Source organism: Plasmodium yoelii, assembly GCF_900002385.2.
Source record: "Plasmodium yoelii strain 17X genome assembly, chromosome: 13".
Classification (NCBI taxonomy): Eukaryota; Apicomplexa; class Aconoidasida; order Haemosporida; family Plasmodiidae; genus Plasmodium; species Plasmodium yoelii.
Window position 1 is genome coordinate 1 of NC_036185.2, and position 16,854 is coordinate 16,854.

The following is a 16,854-nucleotide window of genomic DNA, read 5'->3' on the forward strand; positions in this document are numbered from 1 at the left end:
AAACCCTGAAACCCTGAAACCCTGAACCCTGAACCCTAAACCCTGAACCCTGAAACCCCTAAACCCTGAACCCTGAACCCTGAACCCTGAACCCTAAACCCTGAACCCTAAACCCTGAACCCTAAACCCTGAACCCTGAAACCCTGAACCCTGAACCCTAAACCCTGAAACCCTGAACCCTAAACCCTGAACCCTAAACCCTGAACCCTGAACCCTAAACCCTGAACCCTGAACCCCCTGAACCCTAAACCCTGAACCCTAAACCCTGAACCCTGAACCCTGAACCCTAAACCCTGAACCCTAAACCCTGAACCCTAAACCCTGAACCCTAAACCCTGAACCCTGAACCCTAAACCCTGAACCCTAAACCCTGAACCCTAAACCCTGAACCCTGAACCCTAAACCCTGAAACCCTGAACCCTGAACCCTAAACCCTGAACCCTGAACCCTAAACCCTGAACCCTAAACCCTGAACCCTAAACCCTGAACCCTAAACCCTAAACCCTGAACCCTGAACCCTGAACCCTAAACCCTGAAACCCTGAACCCTAAACCCTGAACCCTAAACCCTGAACCCTGAACCCTAAACCCTGAACCCTAAACCCTGAACCCTGAACCCTAAACCCTGAACCCTAAACCCTGAACCCTAACCCTAACCCTGAACCCTAACCCTGAACCCTGAACCCTAAACCCTGAACCCTGAACCCTGAACCCTAAACCCTAACCCTAACCCTAACCCTAAACCCTGAACCCTAAACCCTGAACCCTGAACCCTAAACCCTGAACCCTGAACCCTAAACCCTGAACCCTAACCCTGAACCCTGAACCCTAACCCTGAACCCTAAACCCTGAACCCTAACCCTGAACCCTGAACCCTAAACCCTGAACCCTAAACCCTGAACCCTAACCCTGAACCCTGAACCCTAAACCCTGAACCCTGAACCCTAAACCCTGAACCCTAAACCCTGAACCCTGAACCCTGAACCCTAAACCCTGAACCCTAAACCCTGAACCCTAACCCTGAACCCTAACCCTAAACCCTGAACCCTAAACCCTAAACCCTAACCCTGAACCCTGAACCCTAAACCCTGAACCCTAAACCCTGAACCCTGAACCCTGAACCCTGAACCCTGAACCCTGAACCCTAACCCTGAACCCTGAACCCTAAACCCTGAACCCTGAACCCTAAACCCTGAACCCTAACCCTGAACCCTAAACCCTGAACCCTGAACCCTAAACCCTGAACCCTAAACCCTGAACCCTGAACCCTAAACCCTGAACCCTGAACCCTAAACCCTGAACCCTGAACCCTAAACCCTGAACCCTAAACCCTGAACCCTGAACCCTGAACCCTAAACCCTGAACCCTGAACCCTAAACCCTGAACCCTGAACCCTGAACCCTAAACCCTGAACCCTGAACCCTAAACCCTGAACCCTAAACCCTGAACCCTGAACCCTAAACCCTGAACCCTAAACCCTGAACCCTGAACCCTAAACCCTGAACCCTGAACCCTAAACCCTGAACCCTAAACCCTGAACCCTGAACCCTAAACCCTGAACCCTGAACCCTGAACCCTGAACCCTAAACCCTGAACCCTAAACCCTAAACCCTGAACCCTGAACCCTGAACCCTGAACCCTAAACCCTGAACCCTGAACCCTGAACCCTGAACCCTGAACCCTGAACCCTAACCCTGAACCCTGAACCCTGAACCCTAAACCCTGAACCCTAACCCTAAACCCTGAACCCTAAACCCTGAACCCTAAACCCTAAACCCTAAACCCTTGAACCCTAAACCCTGAACCCTGAACCCTAACCCTGAACCCTAAACCCTGAACCCTAAACCCTGAACCCTAAACCCCTGAACCCATGAAGGTATATTATATTGTAGGGAATTGTTCCAAATGAATCGAATTATAATTATACTTTGATAATAATATTATTATACTGTTCGGTTATAAAAATACGATTTGAATTAAAATAAATATGATACAAGTTATAAGTTCTACTTAATAAAATTTTTGTTAAATAAAGAAATATATTATGATATGCATAATTCTTTATAATTATGATTAACAAGCTTTATATAATAAATAATTATGATATATCATAATATGAATTAATATATGCAATATAGACATTTTATTCTTATCACATTAAATCGATATGAACACTTAATTATATATATTATAACTTATGAAAAAATATTATACAACCCCATTTATATTAGCTTATCCCCATTTGGGGGTGAATATTTGGGCATCATCTCTTGATTAAGCATACGGGATGATACATATATTAAATTAGTGTTTAAGTTATAAAAAATTAGATGCAATGTAGTACTTAGCCCTAACCTGAATATGGGTTCCATAACATAAAAGCTATATAAAAATTATGCAAAAATTACTTCCCAATAGACAAATTTTTAACATATATTAATCATTATTAATATTCGAATAATATATTAGTGATCTATTTTCTTCTTTATTTTTTTAGATTTTCTCTTAAATGTTGTTTTTGAGATCGTTTCCGAAATCCAAATAACGAATACTAATATAAAATATTAAGTATACGATTTATTTGTTAAAATTTGCATATATAATGAAAATAATTTTTAATTTCCTTATTATTTACCTTATAAGAAACTCCCAATAAAATTGATGATGCAACAAATATAATTGCAATTGAAATTAATGTATTTTTTGTTACTGAACTTCGTGGACAAGCTACAAGTGGTGACGTATTACCACATGCCCTATTATATAATTGTTCAAAGTTTTTATAATCATTTGATAAACTAGACAATAGTTTATAATAAGAACTTCCTTTATTAATATCTAAAGCATTTTTAAGTTTTTCATATTTTTCAAACAATTCTCTAGCATTTTCTAAACATTTATTGCATGGGTTATCTTCTGCACCAATTTCACTATACATGTTACATAATGATTTAAATGCATCATAAAAATTAGATATATCTTTAATATCGATATTCATCGATTTTATTTTTGCACTTATAACTTCCATATTAATATGATCATCACTATCAGCAGATATATTCCCCTTATAAAAACTATTTGTTTCTATACGGTTAGTATAAAAATCGTCTAATTTGATCGTTCCATTCTGTTTTGTTTGATTTAGTTTATAACTTAACCATAAAATAGCGTATTCAACAATCTTATCACCATCTATAGTTTCAGGATTAAGCATATTTAGTAATACTATAAAACCAGAGATAATCTTTTCTTCATCACTACTACAGTTATTATTATGGCAATACGTACTTAATATATTCATAGAATTATGTTTTTCCGGGGTTTTCGAATCATCAACAAAATATGTATCAATATCATTAATTGATTTACACTACGAATATATTTTGCAAATTAAACAAAAAAATGTATTAATATAAATGTTACTAAAATTAAAATTAATATAATTTATAGGAATACAACATATGAATAATATAAGAAAAAGGATACATACCACATTAGAAGCCATTATAATGAAATTCCGTTATAATTTGGAGATTGTGTGGGGTGATTTTATTTATATATATTATATAAAATATATATTGTATTTACTTAAGCTCTTTGCATAGCATTTATCTTTCGTTAGACATATTATTCTTAATTTTAACTTCATATAAAATAATAATAAATTAGTATTACAAAAATCATATTATACTTATTTTATGACATATAGCTAAATTATCTTAAATAGAGGATTGTTTAATACATTTTTGATTAAATATTGTATGATGATTTTTATACAAAAAATACTATTCTTACTAACATTTAGTATAACTTAATTATAAAAATTGATATACCTTTATAATGGATTAAAAAAATATATACTTACACATATGATTTTATATAGAACACAAACAACATCATAAAACTTAAATAATCCACAAATATATAAATTTAAGAAAGATATTATTATTACAATCCTTAAAGTATATAAATAATTATTTAATAAGATAGACTAAATACTTATATACTTGTTTCTTATAATATATAATACAGTCTTTTCTAAAATAACACTTACAAAATAAGTTGAATTGTTCCATTTCTATGGAAAATACATAAATTTATATTGTTTTTAATGAATGTAGATAAATTAAAAATTAATTTTAATGGGTTAAATAACTTTATTTTTATTCCCATATACATTATTGGATAATTTTATAATATATTTTACACATAATTTCCACGGTTTAAAACGACAATTAACACTGAACCCGTATTTATAAGCTTAAATAAGTCTTTAAGTTCATATTGTTTTTAAAAGAATACTTAGTAAATATTAAATATTAACATATAAGTAACTATTGATATAAATTTTAAAGTATAATAGAAAACTATGTTTAATTAGGTTATTATTTTACCCTTTAATAGGAGAGAGATAAGATATATTTTCTCTTTTAATATATAAATTAAATTGAATGTTCGTTAAATATTCTACATACTTAATTTTATCTTATATATTCTACTGTTATAGTTAATGTATATACATTCAAATAATTTATTAAAAATTCTATATTTTATTAATTATATGGTAAAACACCGACAATATAATATGCGTTAATATGGAATAATCAAATAGCATTTAACATGCATTGAGTCTTTAACCCTTTCACCATTGATTCATATTTTTAAAATATTAAACCACATATCCCAAATTGAATCTTTAACAAATATATGGCATTGATACCTTTATAATGTATTATTATGTGTCTTTTATATAATATTAACATTTAATTATATGAAGTTTCCACAATAAAACAATATTTTAATATTAATTATTGGTATAGTATTTTATTATTTTATATGTATAAGCATATAATAATAACATTATTTTGTCATATTATTTATAATTATTAGAACAAAACATGAAATTTTATTAATATACTTATATTTTGTCTTTTAACTACTTTAAATATATATTTCCAATTTTTATATACCTCAAAATTATAAAGTTTAAAAATTAATAGTGATTAATATGTTAGTATACCTTATGATAAATAAATTAATGTAAATAAAACTATTTCTATAATTTGAATTTAAAATATTAGCATAAAATGATACTAAATACAATTGAAAATTAAAAGGATAGTATAGATATATTTATAATTTAATTTTTTATTAATGTACATGATTTTATTGATTATTAAAACGGTTAGATGCATAAAATGCCTTTTATAGATAACGTTGTATTGTCGATCATCGATCGATACATTATGAATATCTATTATTACAGTTCAATTGGCGTAATATAATTTAAATAATAATAATGACAAATATTATAAGTTTTACTAAATAAAATTTTCATCAAATAAAGAAACATTATATGTATAATTCAATATAGATCTGGGTTATCAAGGTTTATATAATAGGAAATTATGGTATTCCATAATACTATTTCATATATAGTCAATATCTATATTTTATTTTGACCATATAAAATCGGCATGAACACTCAATTATATATATTATAACTTATAAAACATGTTACGTAATTCATTACATATTAGCTTATGCCCCTTTTTGGTGCATATTTGGATTTTTTAGCTTTATCTGTGATTAAGAATACGGGATGGTACATATATTAAATTAGTGTTTAAGTTATAAAAAATTAAATGCAATATAATACTTAGCCCTAACCCGAATATGGGTTCCACAACATAAAAACTATATAAAAATTATACAAAAATTACTTCCCAATAGACAACTTATTAACATATATTAATCATTATTATTATTCGAATCATATATTAATGAATCATTTTCTTCATTATATTTTTTATTTTTTCTCTTAAACATTGTTTTTGAGATCGTTTCCGAAATCCAATTGACGAATACTAATATAAAAATTTTAAAAAATGTATAATTTATTTATATTCACAAATTAATCAGTGATGAATATATTGTTTAATTGATTTATTATTTACCTTATATTCAATTCCCAAGAAAATTGATAATGCAACAATCATAAATGCAATTGGAATTAGTGTCCTTTTTATTACGAATTTTCGTGAATATGTTGGAAGAGTTGGAAATTGATTACATTTATTTTTTAAATTACAATAATCATTTGATAATGTAGATAATAATTGATTATAGGGGCTGTATATACCATTATAATAATCTTCATTAAGCTCATCATATATTTCAACAAACTTTATAGCTTTTTCTAAATTTTTATCGCAATTTGAGTTGTTTTCATTAACCCCAGTACAAATGTCACATAATAATATAAATGCATCATAAAATTTAGACATATCTTTAAGATCAATACTCATCAAATCTTCTTTTATATCTACAAGTTCATTATAAGTCTTATAACCAGTAACACCTGTTATTATCTTATTATACTTCTGATTATTATTTATATATGTTTCATAAAAAAGGTCTATAGTGCCGTTTTCATTAATTTTGTTAAGGTTTAACATATACCCTAACCATATCAAAATGTAATCAACAATATTAATCTTTCTGTTTGCAACAGAAGTAAACTGGGTAAAACCCGCAAAGAACTCATCAAACAAATATAAACATCCAGCATTAATTTTATCGAAAATACCATCACATGATCTATTATCACAATAATTTTTCAATTTTTCATTAATATTTGCACTATTTCCTACAATCACTTCATAAGATAACCATTTCCTTACATCCTGGAACTTTTCACACTAAAAAAACATTTAAAAACAATTAATAAAAACGCGAATTATTAAAATAAAGTTTAATGATATTTATATGTAATACAATATAAAAACATGTAAAGGAAACTATTATTATTAAAAAATTATATACCACATTAACATTCATTATAATGGGATTTTATTTTTGATTTGTAAATTGGGTACAATCATCCTGTTTTTATATACACTCCACCAAATACGTGACGCAAATACTTTAACCCTATATATAATAACAGTCTGTAGTTAATTATATTATAAGTTTTTCAATAATTAAATTAATATGGAATAATAAAATATTGTTATCACCAAAGAAACGTTATATTTGTGTTTATGCTAATTAGCTAAGTTGCCTTAAATAGAGAGTTACTTAATACAATTTTTATTAAATATAGATATGATGGATATTATGCAAAAAATGTTATTCTTACTAATATTTGGTATATCTTTATTATAAAAATGGATATCTTTCTATAAAGAATTTAAAGTATGTTTGAACATAGAAAAGGTATATATTTATATTTTATGTTTTGTTGATTGTTCTTCAAAAAATTAAATGCTGTATAAATCTAAAAAAACAAAAATTATATTATTACTATAATCCTTAAAGTATATAAATAGTCATTTTTTTAAATATATTAAATATTTACATACTTGTTTCTAATACAATAAACCACTGTTTTATTAAAATTATAGTATTTTCAAATTAAGTTATTTTACTTACATCTCTATGGAAATTATATAAATTTATATTGTTTTTAATGAATGTAAACAAATTCATAATTCATTTTAATCAGTTCTATAACTTTATTTTTATTCCTACATATTCCAATTTAGAAGTATTCTTTATTTAGTAATTTTATAATGTTTTCCTTATTTTTCCATCTTTAAAGCGGCAATTAGCACTGAACCCGTATTTATAAGCTTAAATAAGTTTTTATATGTAAGTCGTTTTTAAAATAATACTTAGTAAATGTTAAATATATAACACATAAATAATTATTGATACAAATTTTAAAGTATAATATAAAACTATGTGTATTAGGTTAGCATATTGCCGTTTGATGGGAGAGATAAGGGACGTATGCTTTTTTAAAACAAGGATGTAGCCATATAAGATTTACCTATTCTACACAGTTTAATTATTTCTTATAGTTTCTACCATTAAAGTTTTTAATTCATGTATAAATTAAAAATAACTTAGAATTATTACTTTTATAAATATATAGTTTGCTTTTATATTTTATAATAAACTATATTTAGTTCTATAATGTAAAAGTATAGAATTATTGATATTATTTTGCTTGGTACTGGTAGTCTAATGTTATCACATTAAATCATACTTAAATAAATGTTATAATATTTCATTTGATCTTGTATACATACAATTTAATCTGATAACACCTTAATAATATATATAATGAATTTATATTCATATAGTGTATCAAATGGATTTAATGATTTTTCGTATTTAATACTTTATCTATTGTTATTACTATTGTTATTACTATTGTTATTGTCACTGCTATGTAACTACATAGTACAACGGAACAATTAGTGCACTCAATAATAATCCTTTAAACCAATGTAGAATATTTCCGTATTTTGTTGTTTTAAATTAACTATTTTGGAACATATTATTTCGCAATAACAATATACTTAAATTATATATTTGTGAATTTGTATGTATATAATAACCTAATAAAAATATTATTTCAAATTAATTATTACATACTTTTGCTGTATACTTTGCATTAATATATAATTGTATATGTTTCCAAAATTTAACATTTTTCAATATTAGTAATTGGTATAATATTTTACTATATTAGAACAATAGCGATATTCTATATATCATATTATTTATAATTATTAGAACTATAACATTATATTTAATATACTTATGTTTTTCTTTTAACTATTTTAAAATATAATTTATTTATACCTCAAAACTATGGAGTTTAAAATGTAATAGCGATTAATCTATTATTATACCTTGTGATAAATAAATTAACGTATATAATGCAACTTCTATTAATACAAATGTAAAATACAAAAGAATAGTAGCTAAAATTAAAACTTAAAAAATATTGTATATATAGTTCAATTTTTTACGTGTTACTAAAAACGTTAGAACCATAATAACATCTATAAACAACGTTATATTGTCGATATATATCAACCTATACTTTATCACTATCTATTATATATTAGTGATATGTTTAATTAATCTTAAAAACACACGTATTAATATGAAGGTATATTATATTGTAGACAATTGTTACAAATGAATCATCTTATAATTCATACCCACCCTCACATATAATCCTATTATTACAGCATACATTCCCGTAATATAATTTAAATCAAAATAACTTTTACTAAATAAAATTTTTCATCGAACAAAAATGCATTGCATATTATAATCTCCATAATTCAATATAGCCCCTGATTAACAAGTTTTATATAATAGACAATTGTCATATATAACCAATATTTATATATCTAATATATTATTTTAATCATTTTAAATCTATATATTATCACCTATTTCATATTAATCACACTACCCCTGTTTTCCTTCAATATTTACACATCATCTCCAGATTAAACATACACAATCATACATATATTTAATTATAAAAAATTAATTATAAAAAATGTGATTACAATATCCCAGAACCATAAACAATCAACCATCAATCATAAACATAACCTTGACCCATAATACATGAACACCTCGACATTAAGAATATTATAATTAAAAAACAAATTAATTACATTATATATTTCTTGACTTTACAACTTTATGTTTCATTATTTTATTTCGTATTTTACTTCATATTTTATTTGTATTTTTTTTAACTTTATAATACTATATTTTGTTATTAAAAGGAAAATTATAATTTGCATTAATTTATAAAAAACATAGCCGTCAATATTGCTACCAATAAATAATTTTTATAAAATTAACAATTTTGCTAGAAAAATGTTTAGTAAAACTTGTACTAAAAGTGATAAAAAAATTACAAAATACTTGATTCTTATAGTATAAGTTTTATCATACTATTATGATGAGGTAAAAATGTTGCTATTATAGTAGTATTAGTAATATATAAAATTAACTGCATTCCTCAGATTAAATTAATTATTTTAATATAATATTTATATTACTATGCTTTTTTATTTATTAGTGTAAGCAATATGTGGTTCCATACGTAATGAGCTGTTTTGTAATTTTAAATTCAGTTTGATCAATCTTAAAATATGTGTATTCATAATGCTATATTTAAAAATATCAATTATATAATTAAAGTTATTATTTTGCATATTCATTATTTATGAAATATTCTTTTATTGATGTCGTTTTGTGGTTGAATTATTTAAATAAAAAATATATTAGACTTATAAATCTGATAAAAGCATACAAATTTGACTTTTAAATAATAATTTGTATTTTTTAAAATAAATATTTGTTTTTTATGCTTTATTTGATAAAATTATTTGCTTCAATTTTAATTATATTTGTTCTGTTTTGAGTTAATTTTTAATTAAAAAAATACTAATATATATTTTAATAGTTTGTTTGTAAAGTTCCCAAATGAATAAGTTTTGTATTCAAATTGTTTTCTTTCTTTTAATCATCCCCCTATATGTGAATAATAAAACCCTTGCAACCGAGCTTTCTCCAAAAAAAGATACAAAACACAAATCAAAAAAAAATAAAAAACGTTATACGTAAGAAAATACTACAATATATATATTACATATTTCATTATGAAAATATTAAATGTGTACGTCTTTGCAAAAATACAATACCTTTATTTTTGGACGCATTAAAAATATGTTCTTTTTTAGCTATGATAATACACAAGAAATATATGAAAAAAACAAGCACCTATTATATACCGATATCAAAGAAACTAAAAATGCATGCAAAGTTATGAAAGAAGCTTTAAGACAATTAGAATATCATGTTACAAATACAGTTGATTATGGATTATATAATATATATTATACTGACTATATGCTTTTTGATGATATAAAATATCAATATAATACAAATGTTGAAAAAAAACAATATATAGTTGATAATCCGAATAAGGTATCAATTAACGAACAACATTAAAATTTATAAACCAAATTGAAATTAAAAAATGATTATAATATATATATATATTTCTCTTTATTTCCATTAGTATAATAAAATAATAAACAAGTATTGGAATCCCGATCATGCCAATTTGTTCAATGATGATAATGTTAAAAGTATACAAAACATAAATAATTACCCAAATTAACATATTATTGTTACTATTTATTCTTTCCCACATATTCAAACTCATCATATTTTAATTATATCTATGCAATTTTATAATATACTTTTAGGAAAAATTGTCCGTGTATACAATCCAAATTTAGTAATAATACAACAACGTTCCAAAACATGGCCATGGTCTCGTCAGAAATATTTTTATGCTATAGCTGCAAAATTTAAAGTAAGGAAAGCTTTCCTCTTCTATTTCGTTATAAATCATATTATTCACAATAATTTATGCAATATATTTTTATTAATTTTGTAGATATCAGAAAACAAAATTATAATTGTCATGAGCTCAGCAAATATAAATGATAACAACTGTAAAAATAAAAGAAATTTTGAAAACATAATAGTAAAAAATGCAAATTTATTCGAAGCTAACATTGATTCTGAAGATGATATTAGAAATGGAAAATTAAAAAAAATTTTTGTTAACTTAAGTGGACACATTATTGAAAAAAAAACGGACCGTATTTATGTCACCTATTTCGAATCTATAAGCGGTATACAGATTTTAATAATAATTTATTTCAACAATTGTTAAAAAAATATGGTTTTAAATAAGTGTAAATATTTATAATTTGCAACAAATTTAAACATTTTATATATTCACCCATTTATGTTTTTTTTCTTAGGTTGGTGAACATGGTTCCATTTAACAAAAAAATATTATTGGAAAACCTTTATACTACTTTTTCCCTTATAAATAATCATATATTTTTCACCACCGTAATATTAGAGAATTTATGTTAATAGAACGATTTATTTTCATGAATGGTATTTATTTAAATTACCATCATAACATATTTTTTTGTTTTATGATTGTTTTTTTCTTGTCTGTTATTTGTTTATCTCTTTTAATATTAGAATGTATCTATATGTATTAATTTTTTGAATACTACAAATAGAACTGCTATAACTTATGAAGATCTTTTATTTGTCATATTCCTTTCATTTAATAATTTCACCCTTTTTTGTTTACAAACATGGACATCATCTCATTATTAAACATACGGAATGAAACATATAATTAATTAGTGTTCAAATTATAAAAAATGTAATTACAATATCCCAGAACCATAAACAATCAACAATCAATCATAAACATAATTTTCCCCCATAAAAAATTAACATCCACCCATTAAGAATATTATAATTAAAAAACAAATTAATTACATTATATATTCTTGAATTTGCAACTTTATGTTTCATTATTTTATTTCATATTTTATTTCATATTTACTTCATATTTTATTTGTATTTTTTTTAACTTTATAATACTATATTTTGTTATTAAAAGGAAAATTATAATTTGCATTAATTTATAAAAAACATAGCCGTCAATATTGCTACCAATAAATAATTTTTATAAAATTAATAATTTTGCTAGAAAATTGTTATTTAGTAAAATTTGTACTAAAAGTGATAAAAAAAATCACAGATTGTTTGATTCTCATAATATAAATTTTATCATACTACTATTATGATGAGGTAAAAAATGTTGTTATTATAGTAGCATTAGTAATATATAAAATTAAATGCATAACGTGATGATTTATAAATTTTAGACTGAGTTTATTCAATTATAAAAATATAAAACTTGCGTATTCATAATCCTATATATTAAAAATATCATTTATATAATTAAAATTATTTATTTTTAGATATTATAATATAAGGAAATTATGGATCATAATATTTTTGATATTTATTATTTATGAAAAATTCTGTTGTTAACGTTGTTTTGTGATTGAATTAATTAAATAAAAAATATATTAAACTTATCAATCTGATAAAAGTATTCAAATTTGTTGCTTAAATAATAATTTGTATTTTTTAAAATAAATATTTGTTTTTTATACTTTATTTGAGAAAATCATTTGCTTCAATTTTAATTGTATTTGTTCTGTTTTGAGTTAATTTTTAATTAAAAAAATACTAATATATATTTTAATATTTTGTTTTAAAGTTCAAAAATGAATAAATTTTATATTCAAATTGTTTTTTTTCTTTTAATCATCCCCCTATATGTGAATAATAAAACCCTTGCAACTGAGCTTGTTCCCAAAAAATATACAAAACACAAATCAAAAAAAAATAAAAAACGTTATACGTAAGAAAATACAACAATATATATAATATATATTTCATTATGAAAATATTAAATGTATTTCTTTGCAAAAATGTTATAAATACAATAACTTTATTTTTGTACACATTAAAAATATGTTCATTTTTAGCTATGATAATACAAAAGAAATATATCAAAAAAACAAACACCTATTATATACCGATCCCAAAGAAACTATAAATGCGTACAAATTTATGAATGACGCTTTAAAACAGTTAGAACATCATGCTACAAGTAAAGGTTATACACGTTGTGGTGGAATTCCTTCTAAGAATATAGTTTTTTATAAAAAAAAACATAGAGGTCATACAAAAATTCTAAAAGCTGAATATCTAATTTATGATACGAATCAGGTATCAATTAACGAACAACATCAAAAGTTATAAACCAAATTGAAATTAAAAAATTATTATAATTTATAAACATATATTTCTCTTTGCTTCCATTAGTATAATGAACTACTAAACGAGTTATGGGATCCTGATTGTGACCAATATATAAATAAAGACCATGTTAAAAGTATACAAAACATAAATAATTAGTCGAATTAACATATTATTGTTACTATTTATTCGAAATTTTATGATTTATTATTGATATATTATACTATTTATCCTTTCCAACATCTTCAAACTCATCATATTTTAATTATATCTATGCAATTTTATAATATGTTTTTAGAAAAAATTGCCCGTATGTACACTCCAAATTTAGTAATGATACAACAACGTTGCAAAAAACATCCGTGGTCTCGTGAGAAATATTTTTATGCTATAGCTGCAAAATTTAAAGTAAGCAAAACTTTCTTCTTCTATTTCGTTATAAATCACAATTCTCATATTATTCAAATACACTTTTATTAATTTTGTAGATATCAGAAAACAAAACTATATTTGTCATGGCTTCAGCAAATATAATTGATCACAACCGTAAAAATAAAAAATATTTTGAAAATAAAATAGTAGAAAGTGCAAATTTATTCCAAGCTGAAATTGATTCTGAAGATTATATTAGAAATGGAGAATTAAAAAAAATGTTTGTTAATTTAAGTGGATACATTGTTGAAAAAAGAAAGAACCATATTTATATCATCTATGTCGACTCTGTAAACGGTATACATATTTTAATAATATAATAATTTATTTCAACAATTGTTAAAAAAATATCGTTTTAAATAAATGTACATATTTATAATTTGAAACAAATTTTAACATTTTATATAATCATCCATTTGTGTTTTTTTTCTTAGAATGATGAACATGATTCCATTTAACAAAAATGCATTGTCGAAAAGCTTTATATTACTTTTCCCCTCATGAATAATCATATATTTTTCACCACCGTAATATTAGAAGATTTATGTTAATAAAATGACTTATTTCCATACATAATGATTGCTTTAAATTACCATCATAAAATGTTTTTTTGCTTTATGATTGTTTTTTTCTTGTCTGTTATTTGTTTATCTCTTTTAATATTATAATGCATCTATATGTATTCATTTTTTGAATACTACAAATAAAAATGTTATAACTTATGAAAATCTTTTATTTGTCATATTCCTTTCATTTAATAATTTTACCTTTTTTTGTTTACAAACATGGACATCATCTATAAACTAAAATTTGGGGGGATATCCCATATATTTAAACGATTCTTTATTTGTAAGTGATATTTGATCTTAATACCATTTATTGTAATGGAATTAATGAGGTGATCAGAATGATTCAATGCAAATCTTACGTTATACGTAATAACTTTTTATATTGCTATTTAAAGCATATTGCCAATATATTTTATACACATATATATGAACATTATAATAAACCAACTAAAACATTGTTTGCTTTAAAAAAAATTCATATACATTCATATAAAAAATAAAATATAACATAAATATAAACAATATAAGATAATAGTTTATTTATTTTCTTGCCATTGTAACACCACATTGGGAAATTATCCTATTAAATAAAACATAAATGGAGAATAAAAATAAGCAGTTTCGTTAAATAAAAATATTCATAACATGACCATTTTATGAAATATATATATAATTCAATATAACCCTAAACCTTTAAAACAATTCCTTAAACTAATAAATATTATAAAATTATTCAAATTAAATGCAATATATCACTTAACCCGAATATGGGTCCTATAAACACAAACTCAACCCTGACCCACGACATAAAAACTACATAAAAATTATGCAAAAACAGTAAAAAAATATTATAACTATACATATATAACATTATATATTATGATTATCTTCAAAAATTATGGTCAAAAATAAAAACTTTCTTATATCAATCATTATTACTATTCCTGGAATAACCACTACTATTCGAACCATATATAATGGTTCATTTTCTTTACTTGTTCTCTTAAATATCGTCGTTGAATTCGTTTATCAAATCCAAATAATATATGCTCTCCATAGATAAATATATAATCACTTTATATAATATATATATCAATATGTAACATCAAATATTAAATATGTTATTTTTATTCATTTGAAAAAGTATAACAAAACATAATAATAAAGAGTCCCTATCTTGATTTTTTTTTTTTTTTGTATGATTTATATTCTTTAAAAAAGAATTTAACATATTTACAACATTCAATAATTATTTCAATTGAAAGAACTACATTCATAATAACAAATACAAAATAAATCAATCCGGGTACCAATAACGACAAAACAAGCAGCGTCAACAACACCCCCCTCACCATTAATTTTTTGGTCAATTTTGTTAACTTTCGCTTAGTTTTTGATTCATTTTCGATATTTGAATCGACCCCATAATGCTCAGTCCCCACGATATTTCTTTCATTTTTCAATTGTTTAAAGTCTTCTTCTGATACAGGATTATTTTGTATCAGTTCTATTGCTAATTTATTATTCTTTATATTATCAAGCTCTTTTTTTGTTTCTTCTATTTCTTTGTGAAGTTCATCAATTAACTTTTTAGTTCTTTTATCTAAACTATTTAAATCGGGTAATGTATTATTTTCTTTATGCTTCTTTACATGTGAATCTATAATATTTCGAAGATATTTTATTTCTTCATCATCATCATCATTGTACTCATTAAGTTGATTTGCAAGACTCAAAGTTGATTCATAAAAATAATTTAAATCGAATCGGTTATCTGTATCCCCTAATATCCTATTATTTCTAAAATTTGTTATATTCCTTTCATGATATATGTTTCTCTCATTTATATAATATAATTCCTGAAAAGAAATGAAATATTTATTAACATGTGTGTAATTAATTTTAATTAACTTAAATGTTTTACCAATACATCAAACAATAATATAAGGTTAATGCAAAACAATAAATACGATAATTATAATGAAATATTATTAATAATAAAGAAGATAGTGTGTAACTTACATTTTTAACATATTCAAAAAAACAAATAATAATTGAAAAAAAAACAAATTTTAAAATACTGACTCTCATTTTTAGCTTTATTTATTAAATAAATGAATATATCTATAAAAAACATGGAATATATTTCATTTATTAACTTTTTCCACTTTCTATAAAATTTATAATTGTTATAATCAATTTCGTTATATTCATTAAAACCATTCATTGATATAAATATTAACCTTTCTATAAAAGATACACAATTTTTAATATAATTTATAATGCATTAGTACATTTAGTGATACGGC

The 16,854-nt window shown here is 24.2% G+C and overlaps 5 protein-coding genes across 5 annotated transcripts; 2 read left to right on the top strand and 3 right to left on the bottom strand.

Annotated features, from left to right (window-relative positions):
* Positions 1-2,484: 2,484 nt before the first annotated feature.
* On the bottom strand, positions 2,485-3,504 carry PY17X_1300007 (PIR protein; the record flags this gene model as incomplete). Its single annotated transcript, XM_022954953.1, has 3 exons — positions 2,485-2,550; positions 2,635-3,369; positions 3,490-3,504. The coding sequence occupies 3 exons, from the start codon at positions 3,502-3,504 to the stop codon at positions 2,485-2,487; spliced, it is 816 nt and encodes a 271-aa protein (XP_022810707.1).
* A 2,275-nt stretch (positions 3,505-5,779) lies between these two features.
* On the bottom strand, positions 5,780-6,839 carry PY17X_1300013 (PIR protein; the record flags this gene model as incomplete). The annotated part of the gene is made up of 3 exons (XM_022954960.1): positions 5,780-5,866; positions 5,957-6,700; positions 6,825-6,839. 3 exons carry the CDS (start codon positions 6,837-6,839, stop codon positions 5,780-5,782), a joined length of 846 nt encoding a protein of 281 aa, XP_022810708.1.
* A 3,471-nt stretch (positions 6,840-10,310) lies between these two features.
* On the top strand, positions 10,311-11,574 carry PY17X_1300021 (fam-a protein; the record flags this gene model as incomplete). Its single annotated transcript, XM_034637643.1, has 5 exons — positions 10,311-10,447; positions 10,568-10,814; positions 10,909-10,978; positions 11,099-11,208; positions 11,293-11,574. 5 exons carry the CDS (start codon positions 10,311-10,313, stop codon positions 11,572-11,574), a joined length of 846 nt encoding a protein of 281 aa, XP_034493582.1.
* Positions 11,575-13,006: 1,432 nt separating this feature from the next.
* Positions 13,007-14,434, top strand: PY17X_1300027 (fam-a protein; the record flags this gene model as incomplete). The annotated part of the gene is made up of 6 exons (XM_034637644.1): positions 13,007-13,143; positions 13,271-13,514; positions 13,611-13,680; positions 13,843-13,952; positions 14,033-14,266; positions 14,411-14,434. The coding sequence occupies 6 exons, from the start codon at positions 13,007-13,009 to the stop codon at positions 14,432-14,434; spliced, it is 819 nt and encodes a 272-aa protein (XP_034493583.1).
* A 1,283-nt stretch (positions 14,435-15,717) lies between these two features.
* Positions 15,718-16,636, bottom strand: PY17X_1300035 (fam-b protein; the record flags this gene model as incomplete). The annotated part of the gene is made up of 2 exons (XM_034637645.1): positions 15,718-16,404; positions 16,568-16,636. The coding sequence occupies 2 exons, from the start codon at positions 16,634-16,636 to the stop codon at positions 15,718-15,720; spliced, it is 756 nt and encodes a 251-aa protein (XP_034493584.1).
* Positions 16,637-16,854: the final 218 nt, after the last annotated feature.